This window comes from Galeopterus variegatus, unplaced genomic scaffold (genome assembly GCF_000696425.1).
Source record: "Galeopterus variegatus unplaced genomic scaffold, G_variegatus-3.0.2 Scaffold2357, whole genome shotgun sequence".
Taxonomy (NCBI): domain Eukaryota; kingdom Metazoa; phylum Chordata; class Mammalia; order Dermoptera; family Cynocephalidae; genus Galeopterus; species Galeopterus variegatus.
The window spans coordinates 68,900-86,806 of NW_007728468.1; the positions used below are offsets into that span (position 1 = coordinate 68,900).

The 17,907-nt window shown below is 37.5% G+C and overlaps 1 protein-coding gene across 4 annotated transcripts in view; it reads left to right on the plus strand.

The window, feature by feature from the left end:
* Positions 1-17,907, plus strand: part of LIN54 (lin-54 DREAM MuvB core complex component) — a 62,371-nt gene that overhangs the window by 19,664 nt on the left and 24,800 nt on the right. For all 4 annotated transcript variants that reach the window (XM_008581436.1, XM_008581440.1, XM_008581439.1 and 1 more), the window contains exon 4: positions 2,103-2,245. In XM_008581436.1, the coding sequence (XP_008579658.1) occupies positions 2,103-2,245 (143 nt within the window). The remainder of the gene's footprint in view (positions 1-2,102; positions 2,246-17,907) is intronic.

Consider the following 17,907-nt stretch of genomic DNA (forward strand, 5'->3'; position numbering starts at 1 on the left):
TAATCAGTTATCCTCAGGAATTGAGGATTTTCTATATGAATATTTTGAAAGGTATATAATATCTGACAAATAGGAAATTATAGTGATAACTATAAATGATGAACATTTTATGAAACTGACTCTATTGGTAATTTCTTTTCTTAACATATGGTTGTTGAGGCTTCAGGCTCATCTCACTGGTTTTAGTTTTGGAAACCAGAATAGACAAACATGTTACTTTAGGAAGGCTCAACAATTTAAGGTGGCTTTCTAAAAACATTTGATGTAGATTTATTTAGTTTATATAGAATTGGTTTTATTTAGCTATGATGTAATTCAGGTTTTCAAAAAACCCAGCAAAACATTCAATTAAGGAATATGTCAGTAAAATCAATGTGATCATGTAGTCTATACTGGACATGTACAGACTTTTTTTCTTATTACTCCTGAAATAATATAACAACTATTTACATTGTATTAGGTATTACATAATCTTCATTTTCTTGTCAAAATATACAGTTTTCCAAATCTTAGAAGTGTAAAGAAATGTTCATGGGCTGGCCCCGTGGCGCACTCGGGAGAGTGCGGTGCTGGGAGCGCAGCGACGCTCCCGCCGCAGGTTCAGATCCTATATGGGACTGGCCGGTGCGCTCACTGGCTGAGCGCGGTGCAGGCGACACCACAGCAAGGGTTGCGATCCCCTTACCCGTCACGAAAAAAAAAAAAATGTTCATTGTGGGTTCAAAGGGGGGCCCTTCTTATCATAGTCACTCAGGAACACAGGCTGACAGAGGAGCCATCATCTGAGATGTGGCAAAGGAAAGATATGTTTGGGAGGTCTTGCATAGGCCGTAAATGCTCTGTCCCAGGAATGACATGTCACTTCTACTCATAACTTATCAGCCAGAAGTAGTCACATGACCCTAATTTAACCACAAGATTTGCGGGGTAGGGCAGATACAAAGTGCAATGGGAAGTTCTACCGTGTGCCAGGATGGAGGAGAACCTGAATATAGCTTGGCCCTCTGTATCTGTGGGTTCCTCATCCATGGATTCAACCAACTGTGGATTGAAAATATTTGGGAAAAAAAAGTTGCATGTATACTGAACATTTACAATGTTCTTTTTCCTTGTCATTCCCTAAACAGTATAGTATAACAACTATTTACACAACATTTACGTTGTATTAGGTATTACAAGTAATCTAGAGATGATTTAAAGTATACGGGAGGATATACATAGGTTATATGCAGATACTGTGCCATTTTACATCAAGGATTTGAGCATCCATGGATTTTGGTGTCCATGGGAGGTCCTGGAACCAATCCCCTGTGGATACTGAGAGACGATTTACTTGGTGAATGGCACTAATGACTATCATACAGTCTTTCAAGAATTGGGAGATGTCATGTCTTTGTAGTCCTTTCTTGTCTAGGATAAAAATTCCTGATACTTCAGTTCGTTATAATATGATTTCCAATTCCCTAAACTATCCAGACACACTATACTTTTTCTATGTTGTTCATGAAGGGTATTGTGCAGACGGGAACACAGTGTGGAATCTGGCCAGGGTAACCAGGAGAAACTTTATTTCCCTTTTGGCAGTCTAAAATCAGACAGTATTGAACCTGACAGTGTCCAAGTTGGTCCAATAACTATCTGTTTTATAAGTGTGAATTTAAATTTTTCCTTCTGGTTTAAGTTCAAATAAGAAGACAGCTATAATATAGTAGAGTACAGAGACTGAAGTTTTGAGACTTGGATTCAAGTCCTGACTTTCAGGAGCTGGGTTACATAGGGCATTTTGCATAGTTGTTCTGAGCATGCTTTCTGATAGATATAACTTAACAGTATTGATGAGGATATGAGCAGAACTGTTTTTGTAGACTTTATATAAACTGATATTAGGATATTAAGTATTACTAAGAAGTATTGTTTTGTTTCTTTCTGCCTAGGTTCACCACAGTTCATTAGGGATTCACTTAAGTATTTAGGTTCATATGCTTAAATATATAAAATAGTGAGCATATGTTACAGTCCTTGTGGGGTGTAGATCATCGTCAGATAAATTTTTAGACTATTATTGGAAAAAGTCAAACTGATGTGCTGCCTCTCATTTGCAGGTAGGGTTCTTTCACAGTCTACTCCTGGAACTCCATCAAAGACCATAACCATATCTGAAAGTGGTGTTATTGGATCAACTTTAAATTCTACAACACAGACACCAAATAAAATAGCCATCTCACCTTTGAAATCGCCAAATAAGGTAAAAAAAAAAAAATTAGCCACAAATGCTAAATGTTGTGGTTGATGCCTCTATTTTCATACTAGTCACTTCAGATACTTCAGTTTTTACTATATTCCCAAGCAAGTAATAGGCATTCATTGCATACTGGATTAATTTAGTAATCAAGGATGTTTGATGGATTTAAAAATTTACCATAGTAATTATTTTGTATGCTAAGATGATTTTCATGCCCCATATGAATGTGGGTACAATAAAAATCTTTTGCATCAAGTATATTATGTGTTTAGTTCCTCTTCAGTTAATATTTTAGCAAAATTATTGTCTTTGGGGAAAGCACTTATCTAATGGTAATATAAAATGTTAAATGTAACTTTTACAAATGGAAATCTGAGCTTTTGTTGGGTACCAGGACCCAGAGTATGAGAAATTGCCTTCAGATGCTGATAACCATTATCAGTATTTTTTTTTTTGTCCTTTTTGTGACCAGCCACACCGCGCTCAGCCAGTGAGCGCATCGCGCCGGCCATCCCTATATAGGATCCGAACCTGCGGCGGGAGCGCTGCAGCGCTCCCAGCGCTGCACTCTCCTGAGTGCGCCACGGGCCCAGCCCCCATTATCAGTATTTTTTAAGCTTAAGTACAAGTTTAAGAAATTTCATTCCATGGTTATAGGACTATTTAGGCTTTTCTTTGGACAAATAATAATTGTATATATTTATGGAGTACAATGTGATGTTTCAATACATGTATGTATTTATGTTTCCTCTTGAGTAAGTTTTAGTAAGTTTTATTTTTCTACCATCTAGGGTTTGGAAACTTTAGGCATAAAGTGATTTATAATATTCGTTTACTTTCTTTGAGGTTTCTTGGCCTAAATAGTCCTATAATCATGAAAACATTAAATAAGGAATTTAAAATATGCCTACTAGAAAAAGCACAGCCAGGTGGATTTACAGGTGGTATACTCATTCAGTGGAATATTATACTTCTGTAAAAATGATTGAACTACAGTTACATGTTACAATAGAGATGAATTTTACCAACATCATGTTGAATAAATGAAGCAAAATGAGAAAAATATGCATGATATTTTTTCAAATAAAGTTCAAATGCAGGAAAAATTAAATAAACATGAATATACTAATTATATTGATCACCACATATTGTACACAGGTATTAATCTGTACCTCACAAATATGTTTAATCAATTATGTTTCAATAAAAAAATTGTTTGATCAAAGAAATGTCACGATTTGTGAGAATGAATATGCTATTAATAAATAAAAATTTAAAATAAAAAGAAACCTAAAAAAAAAGAAATTTCATTCCAGCATTCAAAAGCTTTTCATAATTTGTTTTTATTTTAAGGTGGCAAGTACCTATCATTTTACTCTCAGGTTAATTAAGTCATCTAACTCACTTTCCTAAAACACACAAATGTTATTGTATCAGCATAACATTTTGGAAAAGGTATGTTTTAAAAGGCATATTCGGGTGGAAAGTTGGGCATTATTATTCTGTAAGGTGCCACCTTTAAGACTCTGGAAACACACTACCCTTTGTACCTGCCTTCTTACTTGATTTGTTATTATTCATAAATAGAACAAACATTAAACATTTGCTTTACATTTTTTAAGTCCAGTTGTCGGTTTCTGTTTTAATGAGACTTGAATATAATATATAAATATGATGTCTCTTACAGTTTACTGAAGTGAAATTGTACTGCGTAATAATATAGATAAATTTTTTCCTAAATGGAATGAATTCAGCAGATATTTGAGCACTTACTGTGTGCCATGCATAGTGATAGGCATTGGGGATACAAATGAATAAGATAAGGTTTAAATCTTGAGGAGTTCAATAAGGGAGTTATACTAAAACATTAAACATTGCCCTACCGAATTATAACAGTCACAGGTTGATTAAAGAGCTCTGCTGTGCATGTCAGGGAAGGTTTGTACAAAGGAGACTGTTCTTGAAATGTCTTAACCTTAAAGGTAGGTGGAACTGAGCAGAGGATGAGCAGAAGGGGCTTTCTGGATTGAAGTAATACTTTACACAAAAGTGTAAAAGTGTGGCTCTTTCAGGGAGCTAGATAGAAGGTCACACTCTCTTCAGGGGAGTTTGGATTTTATTATTCTTAAGCATTTTCTGTGGCTTCCCATTACTTCTAGGACAGTGGTTCTTGCCCTTGTTTGCACATTGGAATTCCCTGGGGAGATATTAATAAATACTGATGCCTGGTTCTCATCCCTGGAGATTCCGTTTTAATCTCTCTGGAGTTTGGCCTGATATCAGGATTTTTAAAAGCTCTCTAAGTGATTCTAATAGGTAGCCCAGATTGAGAACCAGTGCTCTAAATCATAGGAGATTTACATTTTTTAAAACAATAATTCTTGTGGCATTGTGAAAGATAGTTTGGTGAAAGGTAAGCCTGTATTCTGGGAGAGATCAGTTAGGTCAGTGATTCTCCACATTTGCTGCCCTTTAGAAGCACTTGAGGACCTCTTGGAAAACTAATGGCTGGCTCCTGCTTGACCTCATTTAAATCTGAATCTCTAGGCTGGGGCCTAGGTATTAGGTTTAATATCTTTAAATTCTAAAGTGTAGGCCAGATTAGAGAATCACTAAGCTAGATTATTGTAGTATTCCAGGTTTGAGCTAAACTAGCTAATTGACCTCATTTAAATCTGAATCTCTAGGCTGGGGCCTAGGTATTAGGTTTAATATCTTTAAATTCTAAAGTGTAGGTCAGATTAGAGAATCACTAAGCTAGATTATTGTAGTATTCCAGGTTTGAGCTAAACTAGCTAATGGGCTAGGGAGGAAGAGATATGTGTTGAAAGAGGTTTTAGACATAATGACTGGACACGAGGATCTTAAGGAGGGGGAGAATCTAGGATGACTCCTAGATTCTGACTTGAATAACAGGGTAGATACTAGCACTGTGGACTAATATGACTAGTCTATGGGTTATACCTGGTGACATATGAATAGAAACCAGCTTTATTTTTTGCCCATCCTTTACTTTAGCCATGCAATGTTGGATCTTCCTTCCTTGCCTCTTGACAAGAGTTCACTTGTAACTGTTAGAACAAACCTTAGTTTGGCAATTAAGTTTCACAGGAATGAACAGTTCAGTCAAAAGCTTACATCCATTTTTTCTTATTTGACTTTTATATCCATTTGAAAGCTGCTCTTTCCCTCAACTCAGGCCTGATCACGTCTCAGGGATATGTAGTAGGGAAGAGGAATGTGATGTGTTCCTTCCCTCTTCTATCTCTTCCCCCTTTCTGCTTGTGGCTTCTGTATGAAAGGACAGAGTTTTATATGACTGGGACTATTGTAATCCAGCCACTGGTGCCCTCTGTATAGTAAGTGCCCAAAGGTGGACTTTTAGAGGTATGCACATAGAACGGTTTTTGGGAGGCCCTCTGTGGTTATGTCCACATTGCCTAGTTCCTGTCAGGCGTATGGTGTCCACTCCAGCTACCTTTTGCAATCTCCGGTTAACTCTTGCCTCTTACAGTCCACCTTACAGCCTGTTCCTGCTAAGTACCTTTACTGAGGAAGGCACATGTCTTTGGCAGGGTCCCATCAAGATACCTTAGCTATTCTGCAGCATCTACTTGGTCAGTGGGAAATCTAGAGAGGGTATATAAGACAATTCCCTTTCTGCTGTAATCTTCCTTCCACACAGAAGCCACAAGCAGAAAGGGGGAGGAGGTAGAAGAAGGATGAAACACATCATGCTCCTCTTCCCCACAACAGATCCCTGAGCCATCATTAGGCCTCAGTCCAGGGGAAGAGAAGCTTTAAAATGGATGTAAAAAATAAATAAATAAAACACAATAACATACAATAAGATTTTTAAAATAAAATGGGTGTAAGCTTTTTTTATTTTATTTTTTTTATTTTGGGGTTGCATATTTTTTATTTTTTTGCGGCTGACCAGAATGGGGATCTGAATCCATGACCTTGAGGTTATAAGACTGTGCTCTAACCAGGATGTAAACTTTGGTAATCCACCAAACTAAGGCTTGTTGTTAGGTTAAAAGTGAAATCTTATCAAGAGGCAAGGAAGGCAGATCCAGCATGGCACGGCTAAGGTCAAGGATGGGCAAAAAATAAAACTGGTTCCCATTTGTATGTCGTCAGGTATGACCCATAGACAAGTCATATTAGTTCGTAGTATCCTTTCACAGTGCCCCTTCCATAAATCCTTCCACTGTGCCCTCTCTGAAGTTCATATATAACTCAGTGGTAGAAGTGCAGCTTGCCTAACTGCTGTCCTCTCTGTCCTTGCCTTGACATTGTGACAGCTCCACACATCTTCTGTGTAGCATTTTCCAGACTGGGGTTGGTTTCTGTGTTCACATGTTTTCTAAACTCTTGGGAATATGTGTCAGGTTCTACCAAGAAAACTTATTGCATTTAGTTCTGGTGGCTAGACAAAGATGGGCTTAAGAGTTTCTTTATCTTAATAAGTCGCCAGCCAACAATTCATATGTCAGTTTCCCCTTCTTGCGGTTATCACCTAGCTGTCCCAGAAATTTTCTTGGTGAATCCCTGCCTTTGTTCTCATTGAGGTGTACAGCCCTAGCATTCTCTTTGTTTACAAATTCTCTTCTGTTTCTAATCTCTTTTTAAAAAAATTTTGAATAGACAGGAGGTGAGTGAAAGGAATGCTGTCTTTTAGTCTTGTCCTTTTTAGAGTGTATAAACATCATTTACAGTTCTCAGCTTTGGAACCTCATTTCAGCCACAGGGTGAGATAGTAGAAAACTGTCTCTTATACTTATCTTTTATACTAGAGTGGTGATATAGAAGGAATAGCTGGTTTGGACAAATAGATGTTTAGTTCTAAGACATGTTTGTTACTGAAATACCACTGATTATCTAGAGCAGAATGTTCATTGGGAAGCTGAATGTAAGTAGTCACTAAAACTATGGATATAGATAAAATCACCCAGGGAGAATTAGGTTGTATGGAGAGTAAGAAGAAAAGCAAGAGTGGACCAGAGAATATTTAAGTGTTAGTAGAAGAAAAGGAGCCAGTGGAACAGAATGAATGGTAACACGTAGTAGGAAAAACTGAAGAGAATGTGAACGGAAGATGATTTCAAGAATGATATTGAGCCACAATTCCAATTGTCATGGAAAAGTCAATTAAGAAAAAGATTAAAAAGGATTTCTTGGAGATCTTGCTCCCTTCTGACAAAGCAAACCAACATTTGCTATCTGACTGCTACTGTCTGCCTTGAATCTGCCAGACTTCTTTATTTATCTGAGTTTATATTGGGTACCACCAAAAGGCCAAGACTCCTAGATCACCTTTCATCTCCCACATCTGAACCTTAAGATATATTGTTTCCTTTTGCACCCATCCCCCTCTTGAAATCCTTCCACTGTGCCCTCTCCAGAGTTCATAATCAAAATAATCCCCTAAATCCTCAGCCTTTTCACTGAATGTTCCTTTTATTTACTTGCTTTAATGGATTCTGGTTCTCCCTGAAGGTACTGTTTCCCCTGCAGATCACATAAGTGATGACTATTTTTCTCCTTTAGCCCTTATTCCACCAATCCTGGTAGGGGAAGTGGGAAGGATATATGTTTCCCTTGCTTCTCATTACGATTTCAGACTAGTCTCACTCCCTCCTCCATCTTTGAATTCAATGTTACCAGGTTCATTGTGGGAAACCAAGCATGTCTAATGTTTTCTCACTTTACTTGATGTTATAGCTGTCTCTTACTGCAGGACATATTTCTTCCATTATATTTATTTTCTAAAGTAATCTTCAGTTTTCTTAAATACTTATTAGATGTGCAAATAAGTAATAAACTAATAAAAATGTGATTCTGCTTGGTTTATTTTCTTCCTGGTTTAGATTTTAGCAGTGCTTTTATCCTGTACTTCTTGGTCTTTTTTGTTTATTTGTTTTGTTTCAGTTTGGTTTGTTTTTGTCAGCTGGCCAAAGTGGGAATCCAAATACTTCCTGGTCTTCAGTGTATCTTTTGTTCAGTAATATTATTCTTACCTGTTAGTATTGTTTTTTTCCATGACATATTTTGATTTATTTCAGGAATATAGTGTGGCTTAACTTTCAAAATCTATCCATCTAATTCACATTAATAGAAAAAGAGGAATAATTTTATGACAATCTCAATACATACAGAAAAATCCTAACAATATCCAACCTCCATTTTGGTTAAAAATACTTGAAACAACAAAAACAGAAGGACACTTTTATAATTTGAAAAGGGAGAAAATAGGGCCGGCCCGGTGGCGCACTGGAGAGTGCGCCACTTGGGAGCGCAGCGGCTCTCCCGCCGAGGGTTCGGATCCCATGTGGAGACTGGTTCCCGCTCACTGGTTGAGCGCGGTGCGGGCACAACACCGAGGGTTACGATCCCGTTACCGGTCAGTAAAAAAAACAAAAGGGAAAAAAAAGAAAAAAAGAAAGTGGTCCCCAAAGTTCATGTGTTGGAAAGTTAGTCCCCAATGCAACAGTGTTGAGAGATGAGATCTTTAAAAAGAGCTTAGGTTGGCTTCTGGTAAAGACGGCAGAACATACGGTTCCCAACATCACTCTCTCCCACAAACCAATCAATTTACAACTATTAAAAAGCATTGACAGCCAAGCTGGGGATGCTAGAGCTCAGGGAAAGAGGAGGAGAGACCTACGGAGTGCATGAAGGCTGGAGAAGCCACGATGAGGGAAAGAAAGGATCACTCCCGCTATTTCAAATCCTGGCTGCTTTAAGACTGACCCCAGTGAGTGCATGGAGCAAGGAATGGCAAAAGCTGCTGCTATGCCCTTCATATGAAGTTCCTTGGAGGTGGCAGGGGAGAGGAGAGCCCTGATGGTCAGCAGGCCAGCAAGACCACTAACAGGGTTTCTGTGGACTCACATAGGAGTGACGTGCCAAAACAACTGAAAAAAGGAGCCACTCAGAGGCTGGTCAGTCATCACAAGGGACTGGCTTTCAATACTTGTTCAGTTCTGCTGCAGGTCTGAGTTAATGCAGTAAGGCAAGAAAAAGAAATAGTATACAGGGCTTCAAAAGAAAATAAAAAATTGTCACAATTCATATATTACATTATTATATACATGTAAATGTAAAAATTTGCTATTGAACTATTAGAATTAATATATAAATATAGCAAGGTAATTAGATACATACTCAAAATAAAAAAATATTTCTAGATTATATTTAATGTAATTATGGATACAATTCATTTAAATCTTCCATCTTACTGTTTGTTTTTTCTTTGTCTTGTCTGTACTTTGTTCTTTTTTTTAACTATTATTTTGACATTTTTGGGGTTAATTGAACATTTTTTTTATGCTTCTGTTTTATCTCCACTATTGGCTTGTTTTAGCTAAATTTTTTTTAGTGGTTGCTCTAGAATCAGATATACATTTTTGACTTGTTACAGTCTACTTTCAAATTTATATCACTTCATGTAGGGTAAGAACCTTACCTTACAATAGAGTACTTCCAATTATTTCACATCCTTTGTGCTATGGTTGTTAAACATTTTACTTTTAAATGTAATAAACTCCATAATCCATTTTACTGTTTTTGCTTTAGACAAATTTACCTTTGAAAGCAATTAAAAATAAGAAAAACAAGTTCTTTATTAACTTTCATCTTAACCATATCGTATACACATTCTTTTTGTGTGTTGGTCTAAGTCTGTGTGGTATCAAACTCCTCTGTAAAGGACTTTTATTTAATATTTCTTTTAATAAAAAATGCTGACAGTATATTTTCCAAGCTTTTGTTTGTGTGAAAAATTCTTATTTTGCCATTATTTTTGAAAGATATTTTTGTTGGGTAAAGAATTCTGGGTTGACAGTTTTTCTCCCAGTACTTTAAAGATGTCACTCCGTTGCTTTCTGGATTGCATAGTTTCTGGCAAGATGTACTCTCCGTTTTTTTCTTTTTTTTCCTTCTGTATGTTGTCTTTTTTTTTTCTGACTGACTTCAAGATTTTCTCTTTATATTTAGATTTTAGTGGTTTGACTATTATGTGTTTAAATGTGTGTTGTGCTTATTTGTTGTTTTCTTTTTTAAATATACATTTATCCTGATTTGAAGGCTTCTTGGATCTGTGATTTGATGTCTTTTACTTTTGGAAAACTCAGCCATTATTTCAAATATTTCTTCTGTCTTGTCCTTTTTCTCATTTCATTCTACAACTCCAGTATGAAAGATGTTAGACTGTATAATATAACTCCACAGCTTGGATGCTCTATTCTGTTACCGACCCCCCCATCCCCGACCCAGTTTTTCTTCTTTGTGTTTCGGTTTGGATGATTTCTATTGATGTATCTTTAAATTCATTCATTCTTTCCTTGGTTGTATGGCCCCTAACAGGCCCCTTGAAGGGCTTCATTATCTCTGATAATTGGCTTTTTAAAAAAAATTTCTAGATTTTCTATTTGACTTTTAAAGTTCCCATCTCTGCTAAAATTCCCCTTATGTCCATTGTGTGTTGTCTGCCTTTCCCTCCAGGTCTGTTAACTCATAGTTACGTTAAAGTCCTTATCTGATGGTTGTATCATCTGGATCATGTTCGAGTCTGGCTCTTATTCTATTATTGGAATGACCATCTGGATTTTAAAATTTAAATATGAAAGAAAAATTTTAAGTTTATATCACTAGGATAAGGAAACCGTATTCTATTAATTGTAGGTGCCTTAGCACAAATAGTGAATTCAGGCTGGTGATTTATACCAAATCTGATCAGAAAGAGTTCAGGATAGTTGAACTTTGGAAAAGTAGAATTCAAGGAAAGAATTCAAGGGTTTGCAGAGCTTAGGTTCTGAAAAACTGGATCAAAGAAGTGAGGGTTAGACTCCTAAAGAACCCTTTCTTTTCCACTAATATTGGTCTTACTTAGAGTAAATAAATATTGCTAAAATGTGAGGCCTGGTCACACTTTATGTAATATTGACATGCATTTTTTTCTTATGTTTTTATGATAAACATGAATACATCTTCAGAAAATCCTTCTCTACTTTTGAGAATCTATGCACATTATCCTGGACATCCTTATATACACCTTTATGTCAGTTTTGCCCTCCTACGCAGGGGAGCACTTTTCTTTTTTTTGGCCTTTATTTTTACAACAAGTCTTTTCTCTTTGATTGCCCTGCCTTTGGTGAATACATTCTTTGAGATAAAGAATGTTATTATCGCACAGGTAGTTAACTTTTTAGAATTTCCCCTAACCATTTTGGAATGTTATCAGGATAAACAAGGCACTTGTCATTTGAAAGGTTTTGGTAAAAAGCCTTTTGATAGATTTCCTAGAAATTAAGAAAATGAATGACTGTAGGTTATTAAAATTTCTTTTGCTTGTATTTTAGATAGATTCCACTTTTTTTCTTTATACTAAGTTGAATGAGTACATAAGTGAATTCTCAGATAATTAAAAATAATTTTTGATGGTAGAACACAATTTGATTTTTGGTATAAAATGCAGAAGGGGGCCGGCCCCATAGCTCACTCAGGAGAGTGTGGTGCTAGTAGCACTGAGGCCTCAGGTTCGGATCCTATATAAGGATGGCCGGTGCGCTCACTGGCTGAGTGTGGTGCAGACCACACCGTGCCGAGGATTGTAATCCCCTTACCGGTCAAAAAAAAAAAAATGCAGAAGGAATTCAAAGTATTAATATATATTATTACAATAAATATCCTTCAGGTTCGGATCCTATATAAGGATGGCCGGTGCGCTCACTGGCTGAGCGTGGTGCAGACCACACCGTGCCGAGGATTGTAATCCCCTTACCGGTCAAAAAAAAAAAAAATGCAGAAGGAATTCAAAGTATTAATATATATTATTACAATAAATATCCTTCTGTTCATATATATTTATCTGTGAGAACAATGTATTTCAATGTTTATGAAATATAGGATTATAATTGTTAAACTCTGTCTTAATCTAGTAATATGAAATATTCATCTATGGATATAAGAAGCAATTTATGAAAATGAGTCCCATCCACCCATTTAATGTTGCAATAAAATCTTTTTATGTGTCATATTCACAATTTGTGATGTATTTATGCTGTTTTGGTTAATTGTACACAATAATTACATTGTTAACTCAATCCAGATGAAATTATTTGATTTAGAGGAATGTTTTTAAAATTTCAATTTATATACATCTTTTTGTTTCAGAGAAGTATGATAGAAGACTTTCAAGCTAGAAATGTTATGTTAGTATAAAATGTTTAGAGGATATGGAATTCAAATCCAAGTTCACAGAAGAAAAGGAAAAATATAAATTTCTGACTGTTACAGAATTGTTTGTATTTTAAAAAATACAGTGTATAATGGTGAACATCAAATCACTATGTTGATTGGATTCCACTGAATGCATTTAAAATGATGAAGCAGTTTTATTTTTAAATGCTAATATTTACAGTAGGCTGGGAATGACAATAAAATTAATTAATTAAAAAAAATTATAATTGGCTTAGTGATGCTTCTGGTCTCCCTGATGGTTATCTCCATTCCAGTGAAGTGGAAGGGGAAAAGACATGGAAAGTGATGTGTGGGAGACTTAAATGGACCAGACCCAGAAGTACGTATACTATATCCATTCACTTCCCTAACTAAAACTCAGTTGCGTGGCCTTACCTTACTGCAAGGAAGACTAGGAAATGTAATCTGGCTGTATGCCTAGGAAGCAGAAGAGAATATGGATTTTAGTTAGCTGCAAGCAGTCCGCAGCACAGTTGTCCATATATATGCATAATAGTGCTACATTAACACATGTAATTCACATTAGGCAGAGAACTGGGAGCCTGAATGATGAAGGCTTCCTATTACAAAGACAGTCTTCCATTCTGTAATTATCAGAGGCTATCAAGTATTTATTGAGGTCTGTGAGTACCCTGTGCTGAGGCTGTGGGAACTATAGATCAGCTTATAATGGTTGGGCAGACAAAATTGAATGCAAGTAAAACAATTAGAAATGAAATAGATGCGAAACTGTGTGGTGTGGACTAAGTGAGGTTCTCAGTCATACGTGGAAGCTAAAAAAAGTTGTTCTTACCCAAGTAGAGAGTAGAATAGTGACTACTGCAGAGTAGTAGAATAGTGTGAGGCTGCGGAGGGTCATGGGGGGGCAGATGGGGGAGGCTGGTCAACAGATACAAAATTATAGCTAGACAGGAGGAATAAGTTCTAATGTTCTATAATAGTAGGGTGACTATTGTTAACAGCAATTTATTGTATATTTTCAAACAGTGAGAAGAGATGATTTTGAATGTTCCCAATACAAAGAAATGACAAATGTTTGAGTTGACAGATATGCTAACTACCTGGATTTGATCATTACACATTATATTACCTGTTTCCAAATATCACAATGTACTCCATAAATATGTGCAAATATTATGTTTTAATCAAAAATAATAATAATAAATAGACTAGGTGATATAAAACTACAGAGAAAAGAGGAAGAGATAAGTCCTGGTGTCCTTTGTTCACCATTGAACAAGTATTTTTTGAATACTGACTATGTGTTAGGGCCTGTGCTCTTTTTAGGGAAATAGTAGAAAGCAAAATTAGACACATAGAATCTAAAGTCTATGGGGATGAGAGAGGGAGTATAACAGAAATGAATCAAATAATTATACAAGTGTATAATGTTACAAAACTAAGAACAGATACTTCAGCCACAGTTGGGATGTTCAGAGAAAGCACCCCTGAGCTAAGGTTTTGTACGGGTATGATTTAGAGTGAATGTCAGCCATGACGGTAAGGGATTGAAGGTTAAATAGATATGATGTACACATGGACAGTAAGACAGCTACACTGATTGGAATTAGTAGTGCTTTGAAGGGAATGGAGAGAAAATAAACAGCGCCAGATTATGGATAATCTTCAAAACAAAGAAAAATTAGGCTTAATTTTGTCATTAAATGGAGACTCTAAGGATGTTTCTGAGATGAGAGATATAATAAAAGTATGACAGTGAAGTTTACAAAGTATTAGTTAGGCAATGTCTGTATGGTGGATTCAAGGTTGTTAGAGACTAGAATCATAAATCTGATTTTGAGTATGTTTTGCAAATATCAAGGTAGGAAGTGATCTAAGCAATGACTATTGTAGCTGAAAGTTCCAACGGATTTGGGGAAATGGTTTCAGAAGTTGATTGCTTTCACTTTTGCTGTGAAGTTCTTACATGATTGAATGATGGTGATAATGAGTAGTATAATTTGAAGTGAAAGGAATTTGTTTTCCTCATAAACTGAGAAATTATTCCTTTTCTATGCTGTATATATTGTTTTTGTTTTATTTTATTATTATTATTATTATTTTTTCCTTTCTGTCTTTTTTCGTGACCGGTAACGGGATCGCAACCCTCAGTGTCGCGCCCATACCGCAACCAGCAATGGGATCGCAACTCTCGGTGTTGCGCCCGCACCGCGCTCAATCAGTGAGCGGACCGGTCTCTATATGGGATCCGAACCCTCGGTGGGAGCGCCACCGCGCTCCCAAGCGCTGCACTCTACCGAGTGCGCCACCGGGCCGGCCCCTATTGGTTTTGTTTTAGACTTTTATATATCATGTTGATTGAACACCTATCAGGTCCTGTCGCCATATCTTTTTAAAAATGTTTTTACTGTAGAAATTTAAAATACATTAAAAAGTTAGAATAGTATAATTAACCCCAAACTTTACACATACCCATTTACTTATTTTTATCTCCCCCCTCGTTTCTGGTTTTTTAAAAGTTAAATCATGTCGGGCCGGCCTGGTGGCGCACTGCTACAGTGCACCGCTTGGGAGCGCGGTGGCGCTCCCGCTGAGGGTTCGGATCCCACATACAGACCAGCCGCTCACTGGCTGAGCGAGGTGCGGGTGCAACACCGAGGGTTGCGATCCCGTTGCCGGTCCTGGTCCGGTACGGGCGCGACACTGAGAGTTGCGATCCATTGCCGGTCACGAAAAAAGACAAAAAGGAAAAAAATAAAAAAAATTTAAAAAATAAAGTTAAATCATGTCATTTCATCTGTAGATATTAAAGATAGCGACACTTAAAAAAATGACCCACATTTTTTTTTTCTAAATTTTTATTGAATCATAATTGATTATACATATTTTTGCGGTTCATCATTTGACATATGTTGATCAAATCAATATTACTGGCATATATATTGTTACAAATCGTACTTATTCTTTATACCCCTTGTCCAATCTCTCCTCATCCTCCTCACCCTTCCACCTCCCACCTCTTATTACCCTAGATTACTTCTCTCCTTCTGAAAGAGTAATGGTTACTCTGTTGATTTGTTGCCTAGATGATCTGTCCAATGCTGAGAGGTGTATTCAGGTCTCCCAGTATTATCATAGAAGAGATGCTTCTTCTGTCTCTCTGGAATGAACTTTGTGGAGAGAGACATCCTCTTCTTTTCTTTGGTCTCTGCTGGTGACTGTCCTTGTGTCAATGCACTCCAGTGGCTGGTGGACCATCTGCCTGCTGGATGTGGCGTCTGGCTGCTTTTGCGGCAGCCATGGTTATTGTGGTGGCTGTAGTGGGCCACCACATGGAGGTGATGTTTTTGGCATGCTCCTTGGTTCCAGTGGTGTGCCTGGGTGTGGGAGGATGGTCCAGTCCCTGACTCCATGCCTTAGTTCCCTGGGTGGGCCCCGAGACTCTGGCAGTGGGCCTGGTTGTGGAAGGGAGGTCTGGTCCCTGCCTCCATGTTTCAGTTCCCTGGGTGGGCCCTGAGGCATTAGCAGTGTGCCTGCTTGTGGGGGCAGGGTCCAGTCCCTGGCTCCATGCCTCAGGTCCCTGGGTGGGCCCCAAGGAGTTGGTGGTGTGTTTAGTTGTGGGAGGGGGTCCGGTCCCCGGATTCATGCCTCAGAACCCTGGGTGGGCCCTGAAGTGCTGGTTTTGTGTCAATTTTAATGACGTTTGACTTATCAAGTTTTTCTTTTATGGATTGTGCTTTTGGTAGTGTATCTAAAAAGTCATCACCAAGCTCAAGGTTACCTAAAATTTCTCCTATGTTATCTTCGAGGAGTTTTATAGTTTTTCATTTAATGTTTAGGTTTATGATTCATATGTGAAAGGTGTAAGGTCTGTGTCTAATTTTTTTTTTTTTTTGCATGCGAACCTTCTATTGTACCAGCACTATTTGTGGAAAGGCCCATCCTTTCTCCCTTGAATTGCCTTTAGTTCCTTGTCAAAGACCAATTGAGTGTATTGGGCATGGAGTCTGTTTCTGTGCTTTCCTGTTTATCAGGCATTTTTAGTCTTTGCTGGTCTAACTGATTAAAAGATCTCATATAGGTTTGTGTTTTTAAAAATTATTAATATCTTTGTTTTTTTCTGGACTCCTCTTCTACGAACTCTGACGCCCTTTGATTTGTTTGTCTTGTTTTCCTTGTGGACTTAAAGTCCATAGTATTTTAAGGAAATTGCTCCTTTGTTATCAGTGTGTTTAAAAACATTTTTCTTAGTTGGCTTTGTCTTTATAATTTTTTTTCTCACAGAAATTTCATACATTAATTTAGTCACAATATCAATAATCTCTTTATGTATGAATTTTGAGTTTTTAAGCAATGCTTACTCAAGTCTTTCTTACTCCAGTATTTAAAAGTATTTGTCGGGCCGGCCCGGTGGCGCACTGCTACAGTGCGCCGCTTGGGAGCGCAGCGGCGCTCCCGCCGAGGGTTCGGATCCCACATACAGACCGGTTCCCGCTCACTGGCTGAGTGAGGTGCGGGAGCAACACCGAGGGTTGCGATCCCGTGCCGGTCCCGGTCCGGTACAGGCGCGACACTGAGGGTTGCGATCCGTTGCCGGACATGAAAAAAGACAAAAAAAAAAAAAGTATTTGTCCATTTTTTAAGTCATTGTTTGGTTTTATTTTATTTATTTATCTTTTTACATGTGATATTTACATTACAAGTTAAATACAAGAACAGATAGATTTATTCTTATTTTTTAAACTTTATGAAATTGTTAAAGGAATATTTGATTTTATATCATTTTTATCCTGAGTGATTTTTATAGCTCATCTTGCAAAGTGGATATCTATTTTTTCCATTTTTTTATGGTGGCAACATAAGTAAATAAGATTTACTGTCAGTACTGTTTTTAAGCATATAGTTCAGTGGCATTAAGTACATTCATATTGTTGTGCAAACATCACCGCCATCCATCTCTAGAACTCTTTTCATCTTATGAAACTGAGTGTCTCTACCAATTATACAATAACTTCCCATTCCTTCCACCCTACAGTCCCTGGCAACTACCATTCTACTTTCTGACTCTTATGATTATGACTACTCTAAGGATGTCATATAAATAGAATCTTACAGTATTTGTCTTTTGTGATAGGCTTATTTCACTTACCATAATATCCTCAAAGTCCATTCATGATGTAGCATGTCAGAATTCCCTCCTTTTGGGCCGGCCCGGTGGCGCACTGCTACAGTGCGCCACTTGGGAAGCGCAGCGGCGCTCCCACCGAGGGTTCGGATCCCACATGCAGACCGGTTCCCGCTCACTGGCTGAGTGAGGGGCGGGCGCAGCGCCGAGGGTTGCGATCCCGTTGCCGGTCCCGGTCCAGTACGGGCGCGACACTGAGGGTTGCAGTCCGTTGCCAGACACGAAAAAAAAAAAAAAAAAAAAAAAAAAAAAA